The sequence below is a fragment of the Microcaecilia unicolor genome, chromosome 9, assembly GCF_901765095.1.
Source record: "Microcaecilia unicolor chromosome 9, aMicUni1.1, whole genome shotgun sequence".
Lineage (NCBI taxonomy): Eukaryota > Metazoa > Chordata > Amphibia > Gymnophiona > Siphonopidae > Microcaecilia > Microcaecilia unicolor.
The window spans coordinates 8,077,439-8,105,234 of NC_044039.1; the positions used below are offsets into that span (position 1 = coordinate 8,077,439).

The following is a 27,796-nucleotide window of genomic DNA, read 5'->3' on the forward strand; positions in this document are numbered from 1 at the left end:
AAGTCTAAAGCTGTTTTAAAAATAGCTTTGCACTAGGATCATGTCAAAATCAGTTCTTGCATTAAAGGCTCGGTTGAGTCGATTGCAGTGAACCTCACCAAAACGAGCTTAAAATGCAGCTCAATGTATCTGTGCTAAAAATCATCATTAGCAAAGGAGTTGCTGAAAAGCAAAGGGTGAACGTCGTGGACAGCAGCAGAGCAGCCTCGTTGGTACTGGACACACTCACAGCCTTGGGACATGAAGGGATTTGCGTGGTGGACGTAGTAGCTCTGAAAGCAGGACCTGGATACACAATGTCATATTTCAGGGCAGAGTACAGCTGGTGCCCTGCTGGCAGTTCCAGCTTCTGTGTTATTGATTTAAAGCCTGGAACTGTGACCTAAAATCAAACAGAAATCAGTTTTTATTTGTACATCATACCTTAAAAGGTCAGATGCCTTTTAATGCAGTAGCTACAGACAGATCCTTCAAAACTCCTTCAACTGGTACATAAGTATTGCCATACTGAGACAGACCAAAGGTCCATGAAGCCCAGCATCCTGTTTCCAACAGTGGCCAATCCAGGTCACAAATACCTGGCAAGATCCTAAAAAAGTACTAATTTAATAATGGTCTACGGACTTTTCCGTTAGGAAGCTGTCCAAACCTTTTTTTAAACTCTGCTAAGCTAACCACTTTTACCACATTCTCTGGCAATGAATTCCAGAGTTTAATTACACATTGAGTAGCAGTAGGTCTTCCTTCCTTCTCATAAACAGCTTTTCCAGGTGCTTTTTGCTTCTTTTATGATGGCCAAGCATCTACACTAATCTGTATTCACATTAAAAAGACCTGCTCTGAGTCACAGGCAACTAGGTGGGAGTTTTTTGGGGAATTATTTCACTATCCAACTTGGCAAATGCTCTAGGCACATCCTTCCACCCCTACCCTCACTCCCTCAAAAGGCTGCTGTAAGCACAAGAATATGTATACATTTTTTATCTAAAAAAACAAACTCCCAGAACAGATTGATAAAATAATTAGCCAGCCATAAGTTACAGCAGTAACCAAAGGGATATGAGAAGCAAAGGAAAGCGAGTGAATGAGGGGAAAGGCTGCACAGCCACATGGGGAAGGAGGAGGAGATGCTGGGAAAACTAGACATAGAAAGGTCTGCAAGGGAGCAGGACCTCTGTCACTGTCAAAAGACATTTCTACACGGAAAGCAGAATTTTGTGCTTAGAACAGGCGTTCATAAAAGTACATGTCCAATATGTCTTGCTGTACCTGGGCAGGTGTTTGCATTTATAAAAATGTGCAAATTAACCTAGAAAATACACAAGGTGTGAAATGTCATTTCCATTCCTGGAAAATTTTCAAATGAATATGCAAACTTTGGTTATGAAACTTCACCAGTACTTTGTGTGGAGGAAGTGCATTTATTACCTACATATATAAGTACATAAGTAATGCCACACTGGGAAAAGACCAAAGGTCCATCGAGCCCAGCATCCTGTCCCCAACAGCGGCCAATCCAGGTCAAGGGCACCTGGCAAGCTTCCCAAACGTACAAACATTTTATACATGTTATTCCCGAAATTGTGGATTTTTCCCAAGTCCATTTAGTAGCGGTCAATGAACTTGTCCAACCCCTTTTTAAACTCTGACAAGCTAACCGCCTTCACCACATTCTCCGGCAACGAAATCCAGAGTTTAATTATGCATTGGGTGAAGAAAAGGTTTCTCTGATTTGTTTTAAATTTACTACACTGTAGTTTCATCGCATGCCCCCTAGTTCTAGTATTTTTGGAAAGCGTGAACAGACGCTTCACATCCACCTGTTCCACTCCACTCATTATTTTATATACCTCTATCATGTCTCCCCTCAGCCGTCTCTTCTCCAAGCTGAAAAGCTCTAGCCTCCTTAGTCTTTCTTCATAGGGAAGTCGTCTCATCCCCGCTATCATTTTCGTTGCCCTTCTCTGCACCTTTTCCAACTCCACTATATCTTTCAATGTTAAAAATTCCCCCCCACTTGAAACTTGCTAAGAAGGCAGGCTCAGGAAGCTGATGTGTTTAATTTCTGTTTCTCTCTTCCTTTGTCCCTGCCAGTTTCTGGCTGCAGCCCCATTCTACAGCACATGGCTGTACACAGACAGAGAGGCGGCTGCCAGACTGATGATGTATCAGCAGGGCTTTTTTTGAGGGGGTACTGAGTACCGGCACCTTTTCTGTTGACTGCTAAAATTGACCCCTGGTCCCCAAGTTTTAATGAAAGAGTTCAGGCTCTACACACCAATTCTGCCTTGTCATACATTCTGTGACCGGTTGCAGGGGGCTTGGCTATTGTGGAATGGGTCCCTCAGTGATTACCCCACCCCTGAAGAGTGGCCTAGCATTTGAGTACCGGCACCTTTTCTACTAGGAAATACGCACTGTGTATCAGTACTGTTGTCAAATGCATAGGTGTAGGGCACGTATAAGCTGCTGCTCAGCATTAATACATTAAGAGAGCCTCTGCTGCATGCATTTCTGTATGATAATGGAAGCCAGCTCACTAGTGTTCAGAAGGAGCACTTTGTAAGACCGGCAAAGCACCTGCCTGCTTCATCACTCAGAAAACTCCAGTCGTCGATATGTGCCCCTTATGCAGAGCTGGTCCCATCCACGACCCTCAAGAGGTCTGCGTGGAAATGCTAAGTCTCCTCCCCAGGACAGGTCCCTTAGTTTTCTGACTTGGCCACGCAGTAAAATGAGCCTGTTGAAAGCGTGGGGCACTTCCTGCCAGTGCAGGTGCTCGGTCGCTACATCACCCTTGGCCTCTGCCCTACCTGCTGCTGACAAACAGATTCACTTTTGCTTTACATTAATACTAACAACAAAACATGGGTAGTAGGACCAACGGACCCATATTACTGAAGACCAGGAGCCGGCCCCTCCAGTTGCTCTCTAAAAGATACAGGAGGGTATGTCACAGCGGGTCTCTTCCCTCCGTTATTGAAGTTTTTACTAATGCATGAATAATGATCAAAACATAACAGTCGCTCTCTTCACCACTACGAAACAAAATAGCAAAAAACGTTTAAAGCAATGCAAAAAGCTTACGTTCAAAGTGTAGTTTCCAGGCAGGAGGAGGAGATAGTACTCTCCATTCTGATTGGTTCTGTAAGGACAGATGTGATTTCTCCCTACCACCTCCACTATTGCATTGGCAATGGGGTTTCGTTGGATGTCAAACACCTGCCCTTTAACACCTGCCAAGAGACAAGAGATTGAAGAATGTTCAGCAGTGCCAAATTCAACAAGAACGTGGCCTCCTATCCAGTAGCGTAGCTGGACCTCAATTTTTGGGTGGGCCTGGGGGTGGACTGGGTGGGCATGACCCACATATTTCCTCTCTGTCCATCCCCCTCCCGTAAAGATAAACACCTGGGCTGGCGGGGATCTCCGTGCCCTGCCAGCTGAAGAATCTTCTGGAGGCCCCCAAGGCTTGAGAAGTCTCATCCCTGCGCCAGTCACCAGCGTGGCGGGAAGCAGCGTTCAGCAGCGTTGCCTGCCTGCCTGCCTTTTAAAATAATTAGTCTCCCCAGGCTCCGTTGCATTTACTTCTTCGCCTGTCGCAAAGCGCTGCCGTTCGCACAGGCAGCTCTGCTCCCCCTTTGCTGCGTCCATCCGGCCCTCTCTGATCCTGTAGTGGATATGTAGGGCCAGATGGACACGGCAAAGGGGACGGGCGAAGAAGTAAATGCAGCGGAGCCTGGGGAGACGAATTATTTTAAAAGGCAGGCAGGCAGGCAGGCAACGCTGCTGAACGCTGCTTCCCGGACCCGGCGGAGCCGCGGGAGAAAAGGCAGCGACAGCAGCAGGATGTTGGATGGGCGGGCCTGGAGGGAAAGTGGCTGGGCCTGGGCCCACGCCCCTGCTCCTATCTTTAATGAGAGGCAAACTGAAAATGGCTTACTAAGCTCTACACCTGCAAAGGAATATATGGCCAGATTCTGTCAATGGCACTCAAAATTAGCTTGAGTCATAGTAGCACCTAAACTAGTATTCTGTAAAGGGTGCGATGTGCAGAATACCAGCTTAGTTTGCGAGTACTTAAACCTGACAAAAGCTGGTTTAGATGCTTGCATCCAACTGATGGCAGTTAGATGAACAAATGCAAGTGGTCCATAACATCGTGCTTAATTTCTGGGAATACCCCTGACCTGTCCGTGCCCCATTTCGAGTTGCGTGCTATGAAATTTAAGCATGCATGTTATGGAATACGGTATAGAGCAGATCAACGGGTAACTCCTAATTACTGCCAAGTGGTTGTTAACTCCCAATTAATGGTTGTTAGCTCTTAATTCACTAATTAGTTTACACACGGATCTGGGATTGCCCATGGTGACCCAGTTTGGGGGTACACTGTGGACTCTCCCAGTGATTGGTAGGGGAAGCTATTGATCAACTTAATTTATATGCTTAACGATGAAGACCATTGACCAATATGGTCACCAACCTTAGTAATGGAGGAAAGGCCAAATAGGGAAAATGAGAGGGACATTTAAATACCTCTAAGGTACACATGCACAGAAAGGAAGCTCTGGATCATATCATGAGGGGGAAAGGGACATTTCTTTAAAGTAATGTTGATGGGACGTGTATATTGAATCCCTTTCGCACAGGGCCAGGAGTCTGCTACTGAATGCTGTTTGACCGGTTGGTAACTGGACGGGTGGTGATGCTCCATTGTAGTTAGATTGGGTAGCTACGGACCTTGTGGGTCCTGCTCGGGTGGGGAGCCCCTCTCATCCATTGTTCATTCCCTTTTTTTTTTTTTATTATTCCTTTCTTTTGTTTTTTTTATTGGGGGGGGTGGGGGGTTAGGGGAGGTCGGGAGGCTTCGAAGGAAGTATGGTCTCCCATTGGTGACATTAATTAGAGGAATGAGAAGCAAAGGTGCTCTAGTTGGGTCATTCGTGATTTATCTTATGTGGTATGGGTATAATACCAACGTGCAGCTATTTATAGTTATTGTGTGTGATGTGTGATTTTGCATAAGAAAGGGGGGATGGGGAGGTGGGAGGGGATGTGAAATTGGAAAAAATGAACAATTTATGGATGATATCTGGTTTGTTACATTATTGTTTGTTCAATAAAAAAATGTCTAAACATAAAGTAGCGTTGATGGTTACATGCAGCACATACTTACTATTGGAGATTCTACATGGAATGTTGCTATTCCACTTGCAACATTCCATGTAGAAGGCTGCGCAGGCTTCTGTTTCTGTTAGTCTGACGTCCTGCACGGACGTCAGACTCACAGAAGCAGAAGCCTGCGCGGCCACATTGGTGATCTGCAAGGGCCGACTTCTACATGGAATAGCAACATTCCATGTAGAATCTCAAATAGTAGCAACAGTGGAGGAGTGGCCTAGTGGTTAAGGTGGTGGACTTTGGTCCTGAGGAACTGAGTTTAATTCCCACTTCAGGCACAGGCAGCTCCTTGTGACTCTGGGCAAGTCACTTAACCCTCCATTGCCCCATGTAAGCCGCATTGAGCCTGCCATGAGTGGGAAAGCGCAGGGTACAAATGTAACAAAATAAAACTGCAAACAAATAAGTACTATGATAGATTTCTCTGGTCTTGGATAAGAACACGCCAAGTCTGGAGGTTGTTTACAACTTTGGGGATAATTTTCTTTTTGGGGGGGGGGGAGGAAGGGTATTAGCAAAAATACTGTAAAGTCTACTGTTGCACTATGTTGTATGTATTACTATGTTCTTGTTCTTTTCCTAATAAACATGGTTGGAAAAAAAAACCGGCAAAGATGCAAATATTAAAACAAGGATGTGAATATACATTCTCTCCCAACAACTAAAATTAAACATTTACACACCCAGGTGAACTTGCTTCATATATTCGATTAATGCCGGTCTGTTGGTAGCCCAGAAAGTCTGCAGTTCGTTTTCTGGTGGATATTTACAGCAGGAGAGCTCAAGAGTAATTTCAAAGCACTGGCCCCAAATGTAGTTATAATCCTGCATCCCTCCTGCAGAATGAAGGACACCGTTAGAAGTCAGTAGACAGACATGGGGGTCATAGTCCCTGCAGACTAATGCAAAAATCAGGAGCAATGTTAACTGCTGTCAGAGCCAAACACTGAATCCTGCAGAGTTAAGAATCGGTGTGAACAAGACACTGAACACAGGCAACAAGCCATGTGCTATACCAGTGTCTCCATGGCAGGATAGGGCAGTGCCAGCAAATGGCCCATCCTACACAAGGTTTAGTATAGACAAGGAGGCCTTAGACATTTTGGGGGCAGTTCTATAGCTGGGTGCCTGCTTTTAGGTGCCCCGATGCCGCCTGGCAAGATCCTATTGTACAACTGCATGAGGGCACCTGGATTCTATTACAGAACGCTAGCCTAACCCAGTATCAGTACCCCTTACATCACTAACCATAAAAGTGGTCTAAACTCAGCAACAGCATGCATAACTTAAGTGCCACCCATCCCATCAACCCTTGCATTTACACACTATCAGTGGCGTTCCTAGGGTGGCTGACACCCGGGGCGGATCGCCGATGCGCCCCCCCACCCCCGGTGAAAGGACACCTCCCCCCCCCTGGCAAAAGGACACCTCCCCAGGTGCATTTTTACCTGCTGAGGGGGTGTCGCGCGCCTCTTGGCTTCGCTCGTTCCATGCTCCCTCTGCCCCGTAACAGGAAGTAACCTGTTCCGGGACAGAGGGAGCACGGAACGAGCGGAGCCGACAGGCGCGTGGCACCCCCCCCTAGCGGCGTGCACCCGGAGTGGACCGCCCCCACCGCCCCCCCTTGGTATGCCACTGCACACTATGCAACCTGCACGTGCCCTTACAGAATATCACAGTCAGTTTGCTGACCCATGCGCAAGTATGGGTACCCAGTTGTACAATTACCCTTTTTGAGATCATTGGCACATTTCATTATAGGAGAGAGAGAGAGAGAGAGAGAGTCGGTGGCTATATTGGGTTAGAGATCAACTTGAGAGCCCTTGATCTACAACCAGAAAAACGTTAGCCACAAAATGTTTGGCAGCAAGCAATTTCTACTGTTGGTCAACACATCAAGACTGAAAACAAGCACAATTCAGCTTCAACCACCACTACTAAAGCATCAGTCTGACTTTTTTTTATTTCCATTTCTTTCTAAAAAGCATGCAAACCTCTGGCAACATTAGTTTCCCCACCACTGCCAGCAGAATGAACTTTATCTGAGTGTCAATGCACTGATCAGTCCCATCAAGCTTAGACATATTCAACTGCATTTTAGAAAGGATGTCCAACTCAGAATAGGATGGATGTTGTTTAAAATTACCATTTTGGAAGCCCAGACCAGATGTATTACACGTATTAATAAAGGTGGAGAGAAGAACAAACGACAGCCAGCATGCTTAAAGGGAGAAGTGAAAAAGGCTATTAGAGCCAGAAGAACATCTTTCAGAAAAAAAAAATCTGAATGAATAAAACAAAAAAGCAACATAAGCACTCGACCAACTGCTCTAACCATTAGGCTACTCCTCCACTCTACATGAATGTCTCTAGTTCCTGAAGCTGTCAGGTCCTGGTACCCTTCCCAGTTTCACATTTGGAGTAGGCAGTAACCACTGGGGGATTAGGGAAGTGATTTCTCTTAATCCCTCCAGTGGAGAGCTGCTCAATCAGAGACTTTCTGGAATCTGGATGTGCCAAGTCCCAGGTCTAAATACCAACACTCATCTTTTAGGACCTAAACGTCCCTTCAACTTCTGAAATCGGAGATGGACATCCATATTTTGGCCCTTCCCTAGTCCCACCCAAAACAAGCCCAGACCACACCCTCTTGCCTTAAGGTCATATTGCAGTTTTCAATGTCTTTATCCCAGCTTTCTAAAATCGGGATTTTGACATCCATGCAATTTGGATGTCTAAATGCCAGTTTTCCGATGTCCAAAACACAAATTGAGCTTCTAAAATAAGGGGCCAATGTGATTAAAAGGAGCCACGACTGTATTCTGAAAAATTGTACAGTTTATTCCAAAAAAGCGAAAACATGAGACCTTCAATGAAGACAGGGCAACAGGAAGAAAGAGGAACATAATCTACCCGGGAATCGCCACCTACCTTGCACTGGGTACCAAGTGTACCCATTTGTAATGCCATCTTCAAACCTGTTGGAGTCATCGCAGCCGTCAGAGCGAGACATGTTGGCGGTGAAGGAGTAAGTCTTTGCAAGGTGTATGAAAACATCTTGATCCGGTGTAACCCCTTTGGCAGCTACAGCTGGATATGAAAAATTAAAATCTCTCAGATTCAGGTTTTTAGCTTTCAGCATTTGTGAGGAAAAAAAACACATCCCAGAATACCAAGAGGTCATCTCGAGTCCTCAGATCAGTTTCCTTGCAGAGGATGGTAAAACAATATTGAAGGTTGGATCCACGGAATTATCAAACCCTTTTCTTCTCCCACCAAAGAAGAGGGGATTAGAGATACAGATTATTGCAGATAAGGGTATATTTATAGACTAGCGAATAGGTTATATCTGGCATCTACATATATATAACAGTATTCTGAACATTTATGCGTGAACCAGTACATAAGTCTTAGTGTATACTTCATAGAATTAACCTCCCTTTCACCCCACATGTTAAAATTCCCCCGATAGCTCTCCAACTCAAAAGGGTCTTTTCACCTTTATATAAAAACCTGACCCTAGTTGTAGTTATCACAAAACTACTGTTAAGAGGGTCGTTGGTGCCTCACCTGCATTGCTGTTATCATAGGGGAAACTTGCCACCATCGCCCCTCCATGGAGGTTTGCAGAAAGCACAAAAGTTTCACTTTCCACCCAGTCCATCACTGCTTGAGTCTCTGGCTGGATTTCAACCGTGTTAGCTTCAAAAGCATCCGGGAAGTTCCTGTTCAGATCAAACTTGTTCTTGTTGTACCTGTAGAGAACACAGACGTGTTATTACAATATATGGCTGACAGAGACACATCAACACACCTAGTGAGTCTAGCAATCAACCGTAACTGGCCAGCACACAGTTGAGACCCCATCCTGACTGCTGAACCTGGAAAAGTATCTTTCTCTACTTCTTAAACCCTCTTCAAACAGCAGGTACCACCCAAATAAAGGCACCAGAACAAAGGGAGGTGGAGGACCAGGCTGGGTCAGAGCTTCTCGGCATGTTCGGACATAAAGGAATGTGTGTGTGTGTGGGGGGGGGGGGGGGGGTAGAAATGCCACCATGGCAAGAAGTGTATTCCAGACCCCAGAAGCCCTTTTCAAATGTGCCTGCATTTCTAATACTTTCCCTCTCCCCCAGCAAATAAAAAGGTCACTGGCAAATCCTTTTCTTACCTTCCATCTGAGAACATACAGTCAGGGCGGACAACGGCTTCAAAGCCATCTGGATTCATGGAAGGCAGGATGTGAATCCGGGTGGAGTTAATGATCTGCTCAATCTCAGCATTTTGCCCATATTGTGTCACCAAATACTCTATCAAATGAAGCAAAATCTCTCTGCCAACCACCTGCAGGACCCACAACAGAGACAAACCATTTTTGGAGTGGCAGAGCCGGTGTAAATGTAGTGAACACCCTAAGCAAACTTGAGCCTTACACCAACCCCCCCCCCCCCCCCCCAAATTAACATTCAGGCCCTTACCCCGCAACCTCCCTTCAGGATGTTGATAATTAAATTCAACAGCCATGATCATCACATAAAAGTCCTATTTAAAAAAAAATGCAGATTAACGTAGGTGCCGATCGCTTCTCATTAAATTTCCTGCTTCTTACAGTGCTCCAGCAATAGTGATATAGTTAAACACCACACAGTCCATTAGAATCTTACAACTAAATGAATGCAGGCCACCGCAGCGTGACTCAGGATCCCGACTACATAACAATAAAAACACTCCGAAAAAAAACCCCACCACCACACGTTCTAAGAACAGTGGAATAACACATGCCCTATAGAAGTAGAGCATTTTTCATGTGTTATTCCACAGCAAATAAAACAAAGGATGCCTAGGGGAATAAAGATTAAACCTGGTGCTGCCCTAGGATTAATAAAAAGGGGGGGGAAGGGATTTGAAGACAGTAGGTTGGAAGAAACGCTTATGCCCATCAAAACATGCAGATCTCATTAAGTACACCTGAATTAGAGACCTCCGGGCTAAAGAGAGCACATATGAAAAGGACAACGTGTGTGCAAGTCACTCAGACCTGCGTATATTGAGAGCTCTCTGGGACTAAGTACCATAAGATGGTCTGGACCAATACCCCAATGTACAGGTTCTTTTGCTGGATGGAAGAAGCCAGAAGTAGCTTGTGCAACTCTAATTCCAGATCTAGATATGCTGGGATTTGAGTTGACTCCTGGTGCACACACAATGAGGGACCCACCCCCCCCCCCTACCCCCAACCCCCCTTCATGGTTTTCTCAGCATGATACATGAGTGGTTTGCCATTGCCTTCTCCTGAAGTATGAAGGGTTAAGTGACTTGGCAGCTCTATTACAAGAAGCAAAAGGCAAGATAAACGGGTCAGTCTGAACTCTGAAGGCCCTACCCAATCCCTTTCAAACTCTTCAGAACGGCTATAATGGCCCAAATACCACTGAGAATATTTTAATGGATTAACAGGGCAGTCACAAGACTTCACTCGCATGTAACTGATCTCCATCACTACGTAGGCACTTGGGTTTCTGGGAGAGATCAAAATGCTCCTTTCTAATCTAGAACAGGTACGTACACCCAGAAAGGAGGAACATTAAGCCCTTCGGCATTAAAATACAATGAAACATTTCTAATCAATCTGTTCCAGTCTATGTGGGTGTGGATGGCCCTGCAATGTCCCTTTAAAATGTGAAGCAACATACCTCATCTCCGTGCATATTGGCAACATATTTAAACTCCGGTATCCCAATTGTATGTTTGGTTGGAAACCTTCCAAGGACAAAAACCCACAGGTCTCTACCTTAAAAGAAAAAGAGGTCATTACACTGGGTTTCCAGCCAGCTTTCCAGTTCTGGCATTAAATTAAACTGGGGAGTGGTTTACGTTTCTGTAACTAAACATGAGCTGCTTCCTTGCAACCAGAGAAGAAACTTCACATTTGTGGACACCCAGGTTTCTCCAGCTCCCGAATGGACTGTGATCCTGCCATTATGAGGCTTTACGTGTATCACTTTGGAGTGGACGTAGGGAAGGAGATGGGAAATATCTTGTCAGAGGCCAATGCAGAAAGCTACTGTGAGTCTCACCGCGGGGATACAGAGGAATACATGCATGGCCAAGCATGGCTGTGAACTCGCAGAAGACATGGATGCAGATTGCATTAAAATGTATGATAATGAGGCCATTAAATATTTCACAGCAAATACATAGAAGGAAACTGTGGCTTTAGACTTACAGACAGCGTGAGAAATTTTTCACCAAGTCTGGAATAGCGGAGAAGGGTTAGCGGAGAGGATTTCATGGCAGTTTTGGAGATTTAACTGTTAGTTTTGTTTTCCTCTGCAACCAGAAATTACAGCCTGCACAAGAAGCTGTAAAATTTTTGTCCACATGTACAGGGCATGCTTTCCCATTTTTGCATGTGTCATTTGCTTTCTGCGTGGCGTAGAATTTCACAGCAGAAGCCACGCGGTCAGGCATCCATTTGGGGCTCTACCCTGTGGCTTTCTGCATTGGACCTCAGTGCAGCGACAGTCCTCAGCCAGGAGCTCTGTAATCACAGACCCTGAATCCAGCCAACAGGTGTCACTGTAAAAAAAAATGGTGAATGAAAGCATATTGGAGGCAATTCTATACACTCTGGAATTCGTTGCCAGAGAATGTGGTAAAAGCAGTTAGCTTAGCAAGGTTTAAAAAAAAAAGGTTTGGCTAGCTTCCTTAAAGAAAAGTCCACTGCTTATTTCTGGGATAAGCAGCATAAAATGTATTGTACTGTTTTGGGATCTTGCCAGGTACTTGTGACCTGGATTGGCCACTGTTGGAAACAAGATACTGGGCTTGATGGACCTTTGGTCTGTCCCAGTATGGCAACACTTATGTACTTATTATAGGCCAAACACACTAACAAGGTAGAAACCTCTACGTGTAGTCCAACGTTCAAAGCAACAGTAGAGGCTGCCACAAACCACACCAGCCAATGGGATAAAGTGAAGAGTCCTTGATTCAAAGCACCAGTGATTGAACCCAGGCATCCTCTACATTGGCCTCATTATAGGTGCCACAAGGAAACATTCTTAGCGCCACTTAAAGGCATGCATTTGGCTCCCTAACCATGAGCTTCTTCCCCTGGGTATGCCACTATTTATCTTTCTCCAATGAGGAAACTAACATTTAGTCCCGAGAGAGGACTGAGAACAAAAAATTTGTACGCATCACTTTGCTAGGAAATTACTTAAAACTTGGAAGAAGAGAGATTGTGGGTAAATGGATTAATGTTGTGTTTGTGTTAAATGACCTTAAAAAGAAAACAAGCCTGGGTAACAGTCTCTCTGTGGAGTTTTATGACGTCTTTAAGTTCAGAAGGAAGACATGTCTTGGGAGCCTCAAACGTGTTTGTGGAAATGACCTACTATTGTACTGAACCAATAGGGCTGTGAAAAGATATGTTTCTCCCCTACAGGCAAGAATCTTGGAGAACCTGTTTCATAGCACTGAAGAGCTATAAGAAACACATTGTACTCTGGTGTGTACATCAGCTGATGACATTTAGTGTGACTCAGAAACAGGTGAACACACTTCTAAAGTGTGCAGGAAGTAAGAGCGTATGAGACAAGCCAGAAGAAAGAAAGAAAGAAGTTCAGGGGAACTAAGGCCAGATATGGTGCCCATTAGGATGTACTCACTTTATTTGAAATGAAATTCCTACAGTTTGGAGGATAAAATTAAGTAATTGGTTGTATGTTAGTTTTCCAAATAACAGCCCCAACCTCAAGGTAGGAAAAAAACCCCAACTTACCAAGGAAGAGCCCCGTCCCCCCGTCCCCTTCTTCAGACCTGTTCCCAGAATCCAGCCCCCCCCCCCCCACACACACACAAGCTTTGTACTTAAGGGGGCAGAAGCAATTCTCAGCTACTTAGTTATGCCCCACTGGCTCCAGATTTCAAAACTTGCACCAGCCTCATGAGCAGGTGGCAAAGAAGCACTTCAGGATCCGCCTACAATTTGAGCCCTAGGAAATCTTGGGGAGGAGGGGGCACTGGTGGATTGGTCATTTTTTTTCCTTTTAATTGTCAATAAGGTTTTGGTTTTAGTGTACACTGTTGTACACCTTAAAATGGATATCACCCTATCCCCCCCCCCCCACAATGACAATTGAACAAAATGCCCCACACTGCCTCCACAAACCCTAGCGTGCGCTGATTAGAATCTTGCACGTGTCTTTATACAAGAAACAAGATTAACCAAATTCCAGACTGAAATTGGGTATGTGCCACAATTCCTGATAGCAAACGTTGCAGGAGGAATGCTAGAGCTCTTCAAGGGTACAGTGGTGGTCTAATGGAGGAGGCTCAAGGGTCAGAGGTTCCCCATTCCTTTGTACAGAAGCGTTCAGTGACCAGCCTGCTTCAGCACTGGGTCCCTTTCTGAGGTTTCCGTTAGACCTTGTTCCCTTTCTTCACTTGGTTTCATTTGTCAGTGCAGGCTCTACATTCTCTAAATAGTTCCATTAACAGCTGCAACTAAATTTAAAACTTTTTCCTCATTTATTTCATTCCTAGGCTTTAAAGACTATGGGGCTTTTTTTTTTTTTTTACTAAAGCTTAGTACATGTTAATGAACATTAGAGTGCCTCAGTGCCATGTGGCCCATAGTATAAAATATGATACGCAGCATTTAGCACGTGCACTAAGCTTTAGTAAAGGGGACTCTTTGTAGCCAGTGTCATAAAGGGTGCTGCCGAGCCGAATCACGCAAAGCAAAACATGGATTAACTAATGAGCTGATCGACACAAAACAGAAGAACAGAGTTCCTTGCAAAAACAATACAGCAAAGGTGACACCAAAAAAAGGAAAAGGCTGGATGATGTGCAAAACCAGGGCTTTTTTTTGAGGGGGTACTTGGGGGTACTGAGTACCAGCACCGTTTCCACTGTCTGCTAAAATTGACCCATGGTCTCCAAGTTTTAATGAAAGATCTCAGGCTTTACATACCAATTCTGCGTGGTCATAGATTCTGTGACTGGTTGCAGGGGGCCTGGCTATTCTGGGGAGGGTCCCTCAGTGATCACCCCACTCCTGAAGGGTGGCTTGGCATTTGAGTACCGGCACCTTTTCCATTGTCTGCTAAAATTGACCCATGGTCTCCAAGTTTTAATGAAAGAGCTCAGGCTTTACATACCAATTCTGCGTTGTCATAGATTCTGTGACTGGTTGCAGGCTATTGTGGGGAGGGTCCCTCAGTGATCACCACACCCCTGAAGGGTGGCCTGCCATTTGAGTACTGGCACCTTTCTCGCTAGATAAAACGCACTGTGCAAAACTAATAGGTTTTATTTAAAACATCCAAAGACTCGACACGAATGTTTCGGCCATAACGGCCTGCTTCAGGACTCTTACAAATGGATGTCCTCTAACGCTTTCTCTCTTACTAGGATAAAAGGCCCGTTTCGGAAAGGAATGGAACGGGCGCTAGCAAGGTTTTCCTCGGAGTGTGTGTGTTTTACAGAGTGTGGGTGAGAGTGAGTGTGTGATAGAGAGAGAGTTGAATGTGTGAGTGTGTGAGACAGAGTGTGTGTGTGTGTGTGTGTGTGTGATAGAGAGAGAGTTGAATGTGTGAGTGTGTGTGACAGAGGCATTCTGACATCACAATCTCAGCTCTAGTTAAATCACTGCTATATGTAATAATAGTGAGCCAAGTATAGGACAATCAAGCCATTGTGACATCACTGATGAGGTTGGCTCTTTGAAATTGGTGCATTGTGACATCACAATCTCAGCTCTGGTTAAATCACTGCTATATGTAATAACAGTGAGCCAAGTATAGGACAATCAAGCCATTGTGACATCACTGATGAGGTTGGCTCTTAGGCATTGGTGGAATGAGGCATTATGACATCACAATATCAGCTCTGGTTACCAGAGACTGAAACTGGGGGGAAGTTATAAGACGTGTTATTTTACCACTAACTCATGCTACTTTAGCACAAGCCACATTTTGTGCAACAAGACCTAGTTACTAATAACTGGGGTTAACAGTAAAATAACCCATCTTAACGGTAGCCCACATTGATAAATTCCCCCTCTCAGTTTGTTGATAGTTATGAGGCAGACGGAGAAACATCGTTATCAACATGGACTACCATTAACATAGGTTGTTTTACCATTAATGTGTGCTATTTTAGCACAAAAACAAAGCATGGCTGTTGAGGTATTATGTTGGACGAGAAGTTGGGAACTAAGGCCGGTGCCGGATGGACTTTTACAGTTTATGTCCCACAAATGACAAAAATACAGTGTGGATCAGGGAACAAAGTCCAATGCTGGAGGGGCTTCTATGATCTGTCCTGCAAATCAGGGCCACCGAGGGGGGGGGGCAGGGGGACAAAATTCCCTGGGCCTCCAAGGGGGGCCCAGCACCGGGGTCTCTCTCTCTCTCTTTCCTGATGGGACCCGGGTGATTGCATCCCAACAGGAGCAGGAGAGAGAAAACTCCGGTGCTGGGCCCCCCCCCCCCTTTGGAGGCTGGGGAGGACCTGGAGGAACAGACACAGCAGGCTTCCGGGGGTCCCCCCCCTAGCCCCAACAGAAGAGGAAGTCTTCCTCCAGCACCGCTCTTCTTCACTCTGCCACATTGCTGCTTTTCCCCTCAGGCCGCTCATGCTCGGTTTTGAAACTGAGCATGTGCAATGCGAGAGTAAAGCAGCCGCAGGGGCAGGCCATGTGGCAAAGTGAGGAAGAGCAGTGCTGGAGGAAGACACTTCTGCTGGCGAGGCCTTGGGATCCCCGCCAGCCACGGTATTTAAAGTTACGGTGGGCAGCAGCAACAATCCTTTGGAAGGGCGGCAGCTTTGTCCTGGGCCCGAGGGTGGCGGCTCTGCCCCGGGCACGGCTCAGCCTCTCAGCGGCCCTGCTGCAAATAGCAAAAGACATGAAGATCAAGTCTGCGTATCGTATATCACATTATTATCATATGCTACACCTGTGCATCTCAAGGGGGAGGGGAAACCATCTTAATTTTGAGATTAGCAAGTTAAATACTGTTAGCATTACATTTGGTTATAACACATTGTCCCAAGACTGCATCACATTTAACTGCATGATGGTAACGTTACGTGCCAACCAGTGAATGAATATAACCTGCACAGAGAGTGTGTGTGTGTGGGGGGGGGGGGTGCAGCTTTGTTGGGCAGACTGGATGGACCATGATTGACTTTATCTACCATCATTTACTGTGTGTTACTAATAAGCCTCTTTACAGTAGCCCAAGTTAATAACTTCCCCCCTTAGGTGTGAACTATGGCAACTTTTAACTTGTGGGACAACACGAGAGTACATTGTGTTTTTGCTTGGAGTGGATATTGCGAACAAGAGTCATACGTAGAGGTTTGTACTTCCTCTATGGGTAATTTTTGGCATGAAACATGCTTAGGTTGGAATAACCCAACCTACGAACCCCCTCTTTTGCCCCCCAGGATCCGTGGGTAACAAGATGTGTGTTGAATGTGCACATTTTAACCTGCAGACAGCTCAGACAATGGTCAAAACTGCATTTCTGTGGATAAGGAGAAATTAGATCTTATCTGATCATTTTCTTTCCAGTTCTCCATCTCCACCTGCTGGTTGATGGTCACAACTATCCCACAGGTTCTGGAATAATGGGAAGCTACGTAATGGAAATTTTGTTTACCTTGTGGAAATGGATTTGACTGACGCCCAACAGTTGTACACTCAAGGAAATGAGATGGTCCAAAGGCCACAACATTTGAAACTTGGCATCCTGATTCCAAGTTCATCGCTCTAACTATCAAGTCATCCGAAACATCCAAACACAAAGTGTTTTGCTAAGCAAATGACCCCCTTGCACGAAAGCACAAGGCTGAGTGTGTGGCTTTATCACACCACTTGTTCAGTGTACCTGGACAAATCAGATCTGGGGGACAACCCCGGTACCATAATGCATAGAAATGAAAAAGTCAATAAAATACAAGTCAACATTTAAATACCAAAAACATGCAAGACATCCAAGTAGATATTCAAATATGTAGTTAGTCCAATAAAACACAACCCCCCCCCCCATATATTTGTCAATTGCAAATAATAAGGTAAGCAGATTATACGCAACCACCAGACTATAAATTTTGATCTTTATTGAAAATCTGATCCCATATAATCAAAGAATGTAATATGGCTTTCACATTGCACATCAGAAAATTTAAGACTTGATGTCAGCCATCATCTGGTTTTATCACATGAATAGATAACAGCATCACCTAAGAAACAATGATCTTATCATCTGTGTAAGTTACAAACATAACGGTACCACCGAGATGCCTCGCTCAGGCTCTCCCTCCGGTCACAAGCTGTGGGTTAAGAAAACTGCTGAGGAAGGTCGCCTAAGATGACTTTAAAAGACCTAGAGTGGTCTTTGTGCATTAATCATGTCATTGTTGCATAGTCAACTTCCCAGTCTCAGCCAAACATGGGCTATATGGGAGGATGGCATGGAAAGTCACACGAGTTCTAGAACTGACGAATATGCTAGATAGCACAACTCTGAGGTACTTATATACATTTTCCTGCTCCTTTTGTCCGTTTTCAGTCAAGGAAGGTTGCTTTAGCACCTTTGTCCAATGCAAAGTCATCCCAATGTTATCCAAACAGCTTTTCACTTACTCAGAGCATTCTGTCCTTTCATCATGGTGTAGCCTGAGCCTCCTTATCTCTGGAGCACAAGGCGTTTTCTAGTAAAAGGGCATTCAAGCTAGAGGAGTCTCCAGGCGTCTTCCATCGTTCTCTAGAGGTCTCCATGGGAAGAGTTTTTAGACTATCAATTGGTGCACGATATTTTATCAGCTTCTGGCTGACCCCAAGTGGTAGTATAGTGAAACCAACCCTTGGGGTCAAGGGTACCATTCTCGTTTCCAGAGCCAGATGAGGAGAGCAGAAGGGAACTGCTCCCAACCTCTGCCCCTAGACCACCAGGATACCCCGGTGGAGAGGGTCTGATGTCAGCGGGGGTTGAAACAGCTGTGTTTGTAGGAAATACACATGTAGGTTATCGAAATGTTTGCCTTACGTGTGTAGGTTGCTATTTTGCAACCTATATATGTAAGTGATGGCTCACACACATATAATATCTGGTGATTTCCTTGTGTATTTTCCCCCATGTTTAAGTTGGTAAAAATCGATCCATCCCCTCCATGTAACTGACACCTTAACCTACACATGCAGCATCCACACCATACATGTATTATTTCCAGCAGTGGAGATATGTCAATTTTCAATGGGACCTACACATGCACACCTGTCTTTTAAAATGACGGCCAAAATCCAAACGTGGTCACCCAAGTGCATTTTTTTGGATAGTCAAACTATCTAAAATGTGCCTCTATCTACAGAGCCATATACTGACATGGAAACCCTGAGAAGCTATATCTGTTGGACTGGAGACAAATACAATTATATTTCCTCCCATACTGAGCAAATCCCAAAGACAAATGGAATGCACATTTCCAACACATTCCAGTCAAACTGAAAATAAAAACTCTACCTTTGTTATCTGGATAGTTTCTTTTCTAACAGAAGAACAGAGAAACACGGGGATTAAAGTTTTCCGGTCTTTTGCAATTTCCATTTGTCATTTCCTCTCTTCCTTCCCCATATCTGTTGGACATTGATCGTTCTCTTTCATTTTTTTTCTCCATCTGTCACCAGTCAGCTAGATCTCGTACCCTCATTTCACTTCTCTCTCCCTCCAGTCTTATCAGATTCCAGGTACCTTCACCTCCTCCATCTCCACCCCCCCCCCCCACCCCTACACACACATCCCATTCAGAGCAGCAAGCAAAGTCTAAGAAACTTGTTGATGGTTTTTCTGTCGCTCCAATGTTGATCACCAGCACACTTTCAGAGTCCCAGTCTCTCAGTTACACAAGATCAGTAGCAAGGAGAGGAAGTCTTTTTTCACAGAGAGGGTGGTGGATGCTTGGAATGCCCTCCCGCGGGAGGTGGTGGAGATGAAAACGGTAACGGAATTCAAACATGCGTGGGATAAACATAAAGGAATCCTGTGCAGAAGGAAGGGATCCTCAGGAGCTTAGCCTAGAATGGGTGGCAGAGCTGGTGGTTGGGAGGCGGGGCTAGTGCTGGGCAGACTTATACGGTCTGTGCTGGGGCTGGTGGTTGGGCGGTGGGGATAGTGCTGGGCAGACTTACACGGTCTGTGCCAGAGCAGGGATAGTGCTGGGCAGACTTATACGGTCTGTGCCAGAGCTGGTGGTGGGAGGCAGGACTGGAAGTTGGGAGGCGAGGATAGTGCTGGGCAGACTTATACGGTCTGTGCCGGGGCTGGTGGTTGGGAGGCGGGACTAGTGCTGGGCAGACTTATACGGTCTGTGCTGGGGCTGGTGGTTGGGCGGTGGGGATAGTGCTGGGCAGACTTACACGGTCTGTGCCAGAGCAGGGATAGTGCTGGGCAGACTTATACGGTCTGTGCCAGAGCTGGTGGTGGGAGGCAGGACTGGAAGTTGGGAGGCGAGGATAGTGCTGGGCAGACTTATACGGTCTGTGCCGGGGCTGGTGGTTGGGAGGCGGGACTAGTGCTGGGCAGACTTATACGGTCTGTGCTGGGGCTGGTGGTTGGGCGGTGGGGATAGTGCTGGGCAGACTTACACGGTCTGTGCCAGAGCAGGGATAGTGCTGGGCAGACTTATACGGTCTGTGCCAGAGCTGGTGGTGGGAGGCAGAACTGGAAGTTGGGAGGCGAGGATAGTGCTGGGCAGACTTATACGGTCTGTGCCGGGGCTGGTGGTTGGGAGGCAGGACTAGTGCTGGGCAGACTTATACGGTCTGTGCTGGGGCTGGTGGTTGGGCGGTGGGGATAGTGCTGGGCAGACTTACACGGTCTGTGCCAGAGCAGGGATAGTGCTGGGCAGACTTATACGGTCTGTGCCAGAGCTGGTGGTGGGAGGCGGGGTTGGTGGTTGGGAGGCGGGGATAGGGCTGGACAGACTTATACGGTCTGTGCCCTGAAGAGGACAGTACAAATAAAAAAGTAGCACATATGAATTTATCTTCTTGGGCAGACTGGATGGACCGTGCAGGTCTTTTTCTGCCGTCATTTACTATGTTACTATGTTCAGGCCTCTGAGTGTGAGGCAGCAGTAAAAAAAAAAAAAGCTCCTGATACGTCTGTGCTGCCATTGGTGCAGCTCAGGTTCTAGACCAGGGGGAGACTGAGGCAGGAATCAGGTGAGGGAGGATAAGACTAACAGGAACTGTTTGCCACCACTGCAGCCCTGTCAGATTTGGAAGCCAGATTAAAAGTAGCAGATAATCCACATTGACAGCCTAGTTTTATATGCAGAAAAATGAAATTAAAATAAAAGGTGTTCAGTGCTTATAGTAAAGTTCGAATCCTTCCCTCCTGGCAGCCATAAACCTCAGACACAATCTGACTCCACCATTAAGGGAGGTTTCTTCAAAGGATCACCACCAGCTGAAACTGAAGGGCAAGTGAAGAAGCAGCATTACAAAGGGTAGGGAATGATGACCCCCCCCCCCCTTCTCCTCTCCTATGCCAGCAATGAGCCTTGAAGCACATGGAATAGCAAATGGTGAGAGATTGTGGAAGGAAGCGTTTAGTAGCGTTCAACAGAACACAATCCATTCCCATTGTTCTACTTTTTAAAACAAAAATGCATTTCCTGTCCAGCTTAGCATTCTCACAGCCTCACCTGCTTTAACCTGTTTGCCTTCTATTACCAAAATCCTTCACATGCTCAGAGAGCTGAACAGGGACATTAATGGCGTCACAACCAGCTTGTAAAAATGCCAAAAAAGCAAAAAGGAGTGCAAGGTAAATAATGCAGATAAAGGCTTTTTGTTAACACCCTTCACGGAGTCAACTTACTAAAAGTCTGATCATTAAAGCAAGGTCAAACAGGTTATAGATGAACTATCCAGATTACACCAACCAATACGGCAGTGTATAATAACACTGCAGTTACAGTTATGCCTGGGCTGATATAATTGTTACATAGTAGCAGTACATTTAGCATGCAGGAGTAGCCTAATGGAGAGAGCAGCTTTCCATGCCTCAGGAGCAGTGGTGTTCCTAGGCTGGCTGACACCCGGGACAGATCGCCGATGCACCCCCCCCCCCCGGGTGCAGCGCGACCCCCCCCAGGCAAAATTACACCCGCCCCCGGGTGCAGCGTGCTCCCCCGGGTGCATTTTTACATGCTGGGGGGGGGGGGGGGTGCCGCGCGCCTGTTGGCTCTGAGTCCGCTCGTTCCCTGCTGCTCCCTCTGCGCGAAACAGGTTACTTCCTGTTCCAGGGCAGAGGGAGCAGCAGGGAATGAGCGGACTCGGAGCCAACAGGCGCGCGGCACCCCCCCAGCAGCATGCACCCGGGACGGACCGCCCCCACCCTTGGTACGCCACTGCTCAGGAGAAGACAATGACAAACCACATCTGTATCCTGTCAAGAAAGCTTGGGGGGGGGAGGGTCCCCACTGTGTGATTACCAGGAGTCAGCTCTGACTCAAGGACACACCTAAATCTGGAACATAGTAAATGATAGTAGCTACCTGAAGACCAGTATGGTCCATTTAGACTGACCAGCAGTGGTTGTAACCAGGACACCAAAACTCCGACTTCTCTATTCTACTGTCTGACCCAACTACATATAGTAAACCTAAGAGAAATTTGATTAGATCACAGAAGCATAGGATATTTCTTTATGTACAAAATTAGGTCTAACAGAACACAAAACATATTTAAAGTACATAAGTAATGCCACACTGGGAAAAGACCAAGGGTCCATCGAGCCCAGCATCCTGTCCCCGACAGCGACCAATCCAGGCCAAGGGCACCTGGCGAGCTTCCCAAACGTACAAACATTCTATACATGTTATTCCCGGAATTGTGGATTTTTCCCAAGTCCATTTAGTAGCAATTTATGGACTTGTCCTTTAGGAAACCGTCTAACTCCTTTTTAAACTCTGCCAAGCTAACTGCCTTCACCACGTTCTCTGGCAACGAATTCCAGAGTTTAAATACGCATTGGGTGAAGAAAAATTTTCTCCTATTTGTTTTAAATGTACTACACTGTACATTGGAGCCGACTCTGTGGGTGCTGTGGGTGCTTGAGCACCCCCAATATTGAGAAGATTCTTTGTATGTGTCCAGGGAGGGGTCATTTCCATTGGGCTTAGCACCCCCAATAATTTTGAAAAGTTGGCTCCTATGACAATGTAGTTTCATCGCATGCCCCAAAGAACCTGAACAAAAAAAAAAAAAAAAAAAAAAAAAAAAAGAGACTAACCAGTGAATTGTAGCAGAGTGTCACTGACTCCTCCTTCCTGCTTCCTTAAGCCTCCCCCCCCCCCCCCAATCTATGCAGCCTAACATCCTTCTAGCTTTGGCTGCTGCCTTCAGACCAGAAGGGCCGCTGAGGGGGGGGGGGGTAGGGGGGCAAAATTCCCCAGGCTAGGGCCCCAGAAGCGGAGCCAGGATGAACCAGGTTGACGGTACAGGGGGAGCGAGAGCGGACTTCCGCCAGCGCACATTTTCAGTGCAACAGGACAAAAAAAATAGGCACCAGCAGTACTCCATTTGGGGGAGCGGCCGCTCCCCTGGTGCCCCACCTAGCTACACCACTGCTGGGCCTCCAAGGGGGGGCCTGGCATTGGGCAGGGCCGCCGAAAGACTGGGCCAGGCCTGGGGCCCCACCGCTCCCCCCCCTGAGGTCGCCGCCATTCCCCCTCCGTCTGCCACCGGGCTGGGCCCCCTGCATTGAAATCACAGCGCCTCTCACCCCAGTGACTCTGTGTGAAAGCGCTGCAGGCAGCAGGGCAGAAGATCACCTCCCTTTGGCCCTCCTTTCCACCTTGTGTCCCACCCTCACGGAAGTCACATCAGACAAGGGCGGGACACAGAGAGGGAAGGAGGCCCGAAAGGAGGCGATCTGCTGCCCTACTGTCTGCAGCGCTTTCACATGGAGGTGAGAGGTGCTGTGATTTCAATGCAGGGGGCCCGGCCCGGTGGCGGATGGTTGACAACGGAGGGCGGGTGGGACTGCGGCGCCGGGCCCCTCCTTGGAGGCCCGGGCCCGGGGAATTTTGTCCCCCCCCCCCACCCTCCCTCTCTTTCCTACTCCTAACAGGACCCGAGTGATCGCGTCCCGATAGGAGCAGAAGAGAGAGAACTCCAGCGCTGGGCCCCCTCTTGGAGGCTAGGGAGGATCCGGAACTTCCTCCAGCGCTCCTCTGCTGTGCGGCTGCTTTTCTTCCCAGGCGCGCATGCTCAGTTTTGAATCCGAGCACGCCCTGCGAGGAAAAGCAGCTGCAGGGGCAGGCAGTCAGCGCTGGAGGAGGGCCTCAGGATCCCCGCCAGCCAAGGTATTTCCTGTTCCGGGAGCGATAGTGATGGGGGAGGTGGCAGCAATCTGGGGGCAACAGCGGACAACGATTGTGGGGAAGGCAGAGGCGGCAGTGACCCTGCCCAGGTTCAGTTTCTCGGCGGCCCTGCAGACCAGTGGTATTTGCCCTCCTGCCACCGAGTAGAAACAGAGCAAATCTGCTCTTCTTTCCTATAGATTCTGGTGCAGCACAGAAAAGGACAGAGGATCCACACAACTTCCACAAAAGAAATCAAGGGAAACCAGTAAGGGTGAAAGTGGGAATGTTCCGAATGGCCAAGGCAAACAGCTGAGTATGAAAGTGACCCAAATAGACCCAACACGGGCCGTGTTTCACCTAAAAAAAAAAAAAAAAAAAACCTTCCTCAGGGGTCTTAAGTGAAGATAACGCATTCGTCATTAGCTTTTTATCACCAGGCTTCCTTCACAGCAATGCAGAGATGTATAAGGTTAACAATATAAACAGACTGAAGGTCTTGTCAGCTCCTTCTGCTCTCTCTCACCATAGCCAGGGCAAGAGGAAGGTAGAGGTAAACTAGGCATTTGCCTAGGGCCAAAATATTAGATTATAACCTAGTGAAGCGAGAACCTACCTACTGCACCCAAACTGCATCTTGCTTTGAGCTGTGGTTTGGAAGAGTAATTAAAACCAATGGAAGCAGTTCAGTTTCTACTGCAGGATGTACACTGAAAGCACATATCAAGGCAAACTGTTTGAACACACAGTGGTGGCCAAGACTTGCTGACCTGAACATGTATACCCTGGAGGAAAGGAGAAACAGAGGTGATATGATACAGACGTTCAAATATTTGAAAGGTATTAATCCGCAAACGAACCTTTTCCGGAGATGGGAAGGCGGCAGAACTAGAGGGCACGATACGAGATTGAAGGGGGGCAGACTCAAGAAAAATGTCAGGAAGTATTTTTTCACAGAGAGGGTGGTGGATGCTTGGAATGCCCTCCCGCGGGAGGTGGTGGAGATGAAAACGGTAACGGAATTAAAAAATGCGTGGGATAAACATAAAGGAATCCTGTTCAGAAGGAATGGATCCTCTTATAAAAACTTAAAAAGAAAAAGTAAAAAAAAAAAATTACTGATATATACTCACTTTGAGAGGATTTGACTGAGATACATGTGTCCTCATGAGGATAGTTATAACACACATGTATCTCAGTCAAATCCTCTCAAAGTGAGTATATATCAGTAATTTTTTTTTTACTTTTTCTTTTTAAGTTTTTATAAGATATTTATTAATTAGCATCACATAAAAAGGAAGGAAAAAAACCTCAATTGACTCCTTTTAGGGTTAAAAGCCACACACTTCATGGAGTTCACAGTGTCATCATCGGCTAAAAAAAAAAACTCCCTAAACTCTTTTAATGATGCACTTATTTCAAATCAAAATAACGAGCCAATACTTAGCTTTTAGCTCGTATCAAAGTGCTGGATCTTCTTTACAGCAACTCTATTCCACAGCCAACCATGGCCAAGGTTTCCTGACCTTCTTCAGGGCTCTTGGAACAAAAAGAGTATTACGTGGGAGGACTGAGTAAAATGAATCAGAGAAAATATTTCTTCACTGGACATGTCTGGAATTCATTGCCAGAGAATGTTGTAAAAGCAGTTAGCTTAGCGGGGTTTAAAAAAAGGTTTGGCTAGCTTCATAAAAAAAAAAAAAAAAGTGCATAAGCCATTATTAACATGGACATGGGAAAATCCACTGCTTATTTCTAGGATAAACAGCATAAAATGTATTGTACTATTTTGGGAACTTGCCAGTTACTTGTAACCACTGTTGGAAACAGGATGTTGGGCTTGATGGACCACAGAAGGCAAAAGTAGAGACTAATAGACGATTCACCACTGGAGACGTGAGTCCAACAGTCTTTATTATATCAGAGATAACGACCCGACACAGGCCGTGTTTCGACGCTAAAAAGCGTCTGCATCAGGGGTCAATAAATACACCAAGTAATGAATGCAAAACGAAGAGTCCTACTTGTATATGTGTTGTCAACTCACTGATCACGTAGCACCAAACAGAATATGCTGGATACAAACTATCAGAGCTCTCCAGTGGTGAATCGTCTATTAGTCTCTACTTTTGCCTTCTGTGATTCGTCATCGTAGAGAACTTTTCCTGTTCTATATTTTGGGGCTTGATGGACCTTCAGTCTGTCCCAGTATGACAACACTTATGTTCTTATGAGGTAGAGAGAGCTAAGTAGGTAGGGAAGGAAAAAAAAAAAGGGAGGGTGCTGAGGGAGGAATTTGTTTTTGGTTGAGACCCAGGCTAGCAGGAATAAGCCGTAGTATGCCCCGACCCCCCCAACCTATTGCAATAACTGCTACAGCCTATCATCAAAACCAAGATCTGGGTGGGATGAAAGCTGGTGCCAGTAATTACAGTCAAAGCAGCCACACACCCTTTCATTTCATTCCCCACGTTCAAAACATTAAATGGAGAATAAAAATAAGCCTTCTGATAGCACGAATGCTTTGCCCTCACACAAGCCTGGGGCCCTTCAATTTTAGTGTCTACCAAAACCATGAGCATTTACAGTACTAAAGAAGACTAGGGTTAAGCTTCCTCCAACAAACTTTTAAATGAGATTCACTAAAAATAGAAACATCACTTTTCAAAATGTAGCCCAGCTGGTTGTCCTATTAGCTAGGGATGGGAAAGGGAAATGGGACTTCATATACTGCCTTCCTGAGGTTTTTGCAACTACATTCAAAGCGGTTTAGGTATATTCAAGTACTTATTTTGTACCAGGGGCAATGGAGGGTTAAGTGACTTGCCCAGAGTCACAAGGAGCTGCAGTGGGAATGGAACTCAGTTCCCCAGGATCAAAGTCCGCTGCACTAACCACTAGGAGCCTACAAAAGAGATTTTGACAGATTCCTGGAAGAAAACAAAAAATAAAACAGAGATCACAGAATCTTAGCCAGGTGTCTTGGAAAAAATCAGTACTTATACCTGGAAATCGGCTATAAGAAACTGATCCACTTTCTGGGATCCACAAACCTTGGTCTGACTTTAGTACGGCTTGTCTTATGTTCGTACATTATCATAATAAAACGTTTTCGAGAATTCGTTACTAGAACAAAATATACCCATTTGAGAACACTGTAAATATACAGAGCCTTATTAGGGAGATCGGGAAGGAAGTCACAATGCTTATTTTCAAAGCACTTAGCCTCCCAAAGTTCCATAGAAACATATGGAACTTAGCCTCCCAAAGTGCTTTGAAAATATGCCTCATTTGCCTTTTTAGCAGTTCTCATCACTTATCTTTCACACTTTCCTTAACCAATACACTTAAGTGATGAAAACCTGCAAATAACTCACGTGGGCAAATTATACACAATTATTCATCACTGAGGGAGAGACAATGATGCAGAAATTTTAAACATCGCCCTTACCTGCCACCGATTTCCCGATGCTATGTAAGTGCGTTATGGAAGGGTAGTTTTGATTCACTGTCTTTAAGAAGTTTTCCAGGGATTCCGTGGAATGATAGCCGAAGTCCAGCCCCAGCACGGAAGGCAGCAGGACCACCAGGAAGAAGCAGAGGAGGTCCATATTCTAAGAGAATCGACCGAGGTCCAACGCGAAAGGCAAATGGGACTTGATATACCGCCTTTCTGAGGTTTTTGCAACTACATTCAAAGCGGTTTAGGTATATTCAAGTACTTATTTTGTACCAGGGGCAATGGAGGGTTAAGTGACTTGCCCACAGTCACAAGGAGTTGCAGTGGGAATTGAACTCAAGTTCCTCAGGATCAAAGTCCACTGCACTAACCACTAGGCTACTCCTCTATTCCAAAAGAAAACATACAAACAAACAAACAAACAAAAAAGTCAGCGCCTCATCAATCCTGCTGCTCCCAAGCAGATGCTTTGCACCAGTGATCGCCCTCTGCTGCATCCCTAACCCACCACCACGTGCCGTGCAGCCACGAACCCGCACCGGTCCTTTTACTTCTCGGTACGTCAAAGTTCCCGAATCACCCCCTCGCGGCTGCAGCAATGCCTAGCTGGCTCCGTCCCCGCCCACCTCCCCGCCCCAGACTCTGACCCCGCCCCTCGAGATCCACAGAGCCGATGAGGAGTGGCGAGCGTGTCCGAGTGCTCCGGTTCTTGACCAATAGTTTCGCACCTGGGCGGAGCCCGTGGATCCCTTTCAGAATAAT

At 46.2% G+C, this 27,796-nt stretch overlaps 1 protein-coding gene across 6 annotated transcripts; it reads right to left on the reverse strand.

The window, feature by feature from the left end:
• On the reverse strand, positions 1–27,586 carry CPM (carboxypeptidase M). Of its 6 annotated transcripts, XM_030215445.1 has the most exons (9): positions 27,450–27,586; positions 27,026–27,230; positions 10,878–10,975; positions 9,356–9,528; positions 8,755–8,939; positions 8,116–8,274; positions 5,868–6,020; positions 3,088–3,236; positions 1–382 (listed from the first exon to the last, which is right to left on the reverse strand). In XM_030215445.1, exons 2-9 carry the CDS (start codon positions 27,183–27,185, stop codon positions 95–97), a joined length of 1,365 nt encoding a protein of 454 aa, XP_030071305.1. In that variant the 5' UTR covers positions 27,186–27,230; positions 27,450–27,586; the 3' UTR covers positions 1–94. The 6 variants fall into 6 exon arrangements, with proteins under 6 accessions (XP_030071305.1, XP_030071304.1, XP_030071306.1 ...); XM_030215444.1 differs by lacking the exon at positions 27,450–27,586 and having other exon boundaries at positions 27,026–27,276; XM_030215446.1 differs by lacking the exons at positions 27,026–27,230; positions 27,450–27,586 and adding an exon at positions 24,195–24,323.
• Positions 27,587–27,796: the final 210 nt, after the last annotated feature.

What these genes read in the sequence shown, in the direction of transcription:
- CPM (XM_030215445.1), bottom strand. Translation starts at nt 27,185, where the DNA reads ATGGACCTCCTCTGCTTCTTCCTGGTGGTCCTGCTGCCTTCCGTGCTG. An exon ending in CATCGGGAAATCGGTGGCAG is followed by an intron (nt 10,976 to 27,025) that starts GTAAGGGCGATG and finishes TTTTCTTTTAAG; the next exon opens with GTAGAGACCTGTGGGTTTTT. An exon ending in TGTATGTTCTCAGATGGAAG is followed by an intron (nt 8,940 to 9,355) that starts GTAAGAAAAGGA and finishes TGTTCTCTACAG; the next exon opens with GTACAACAAGAACAAGTTTG.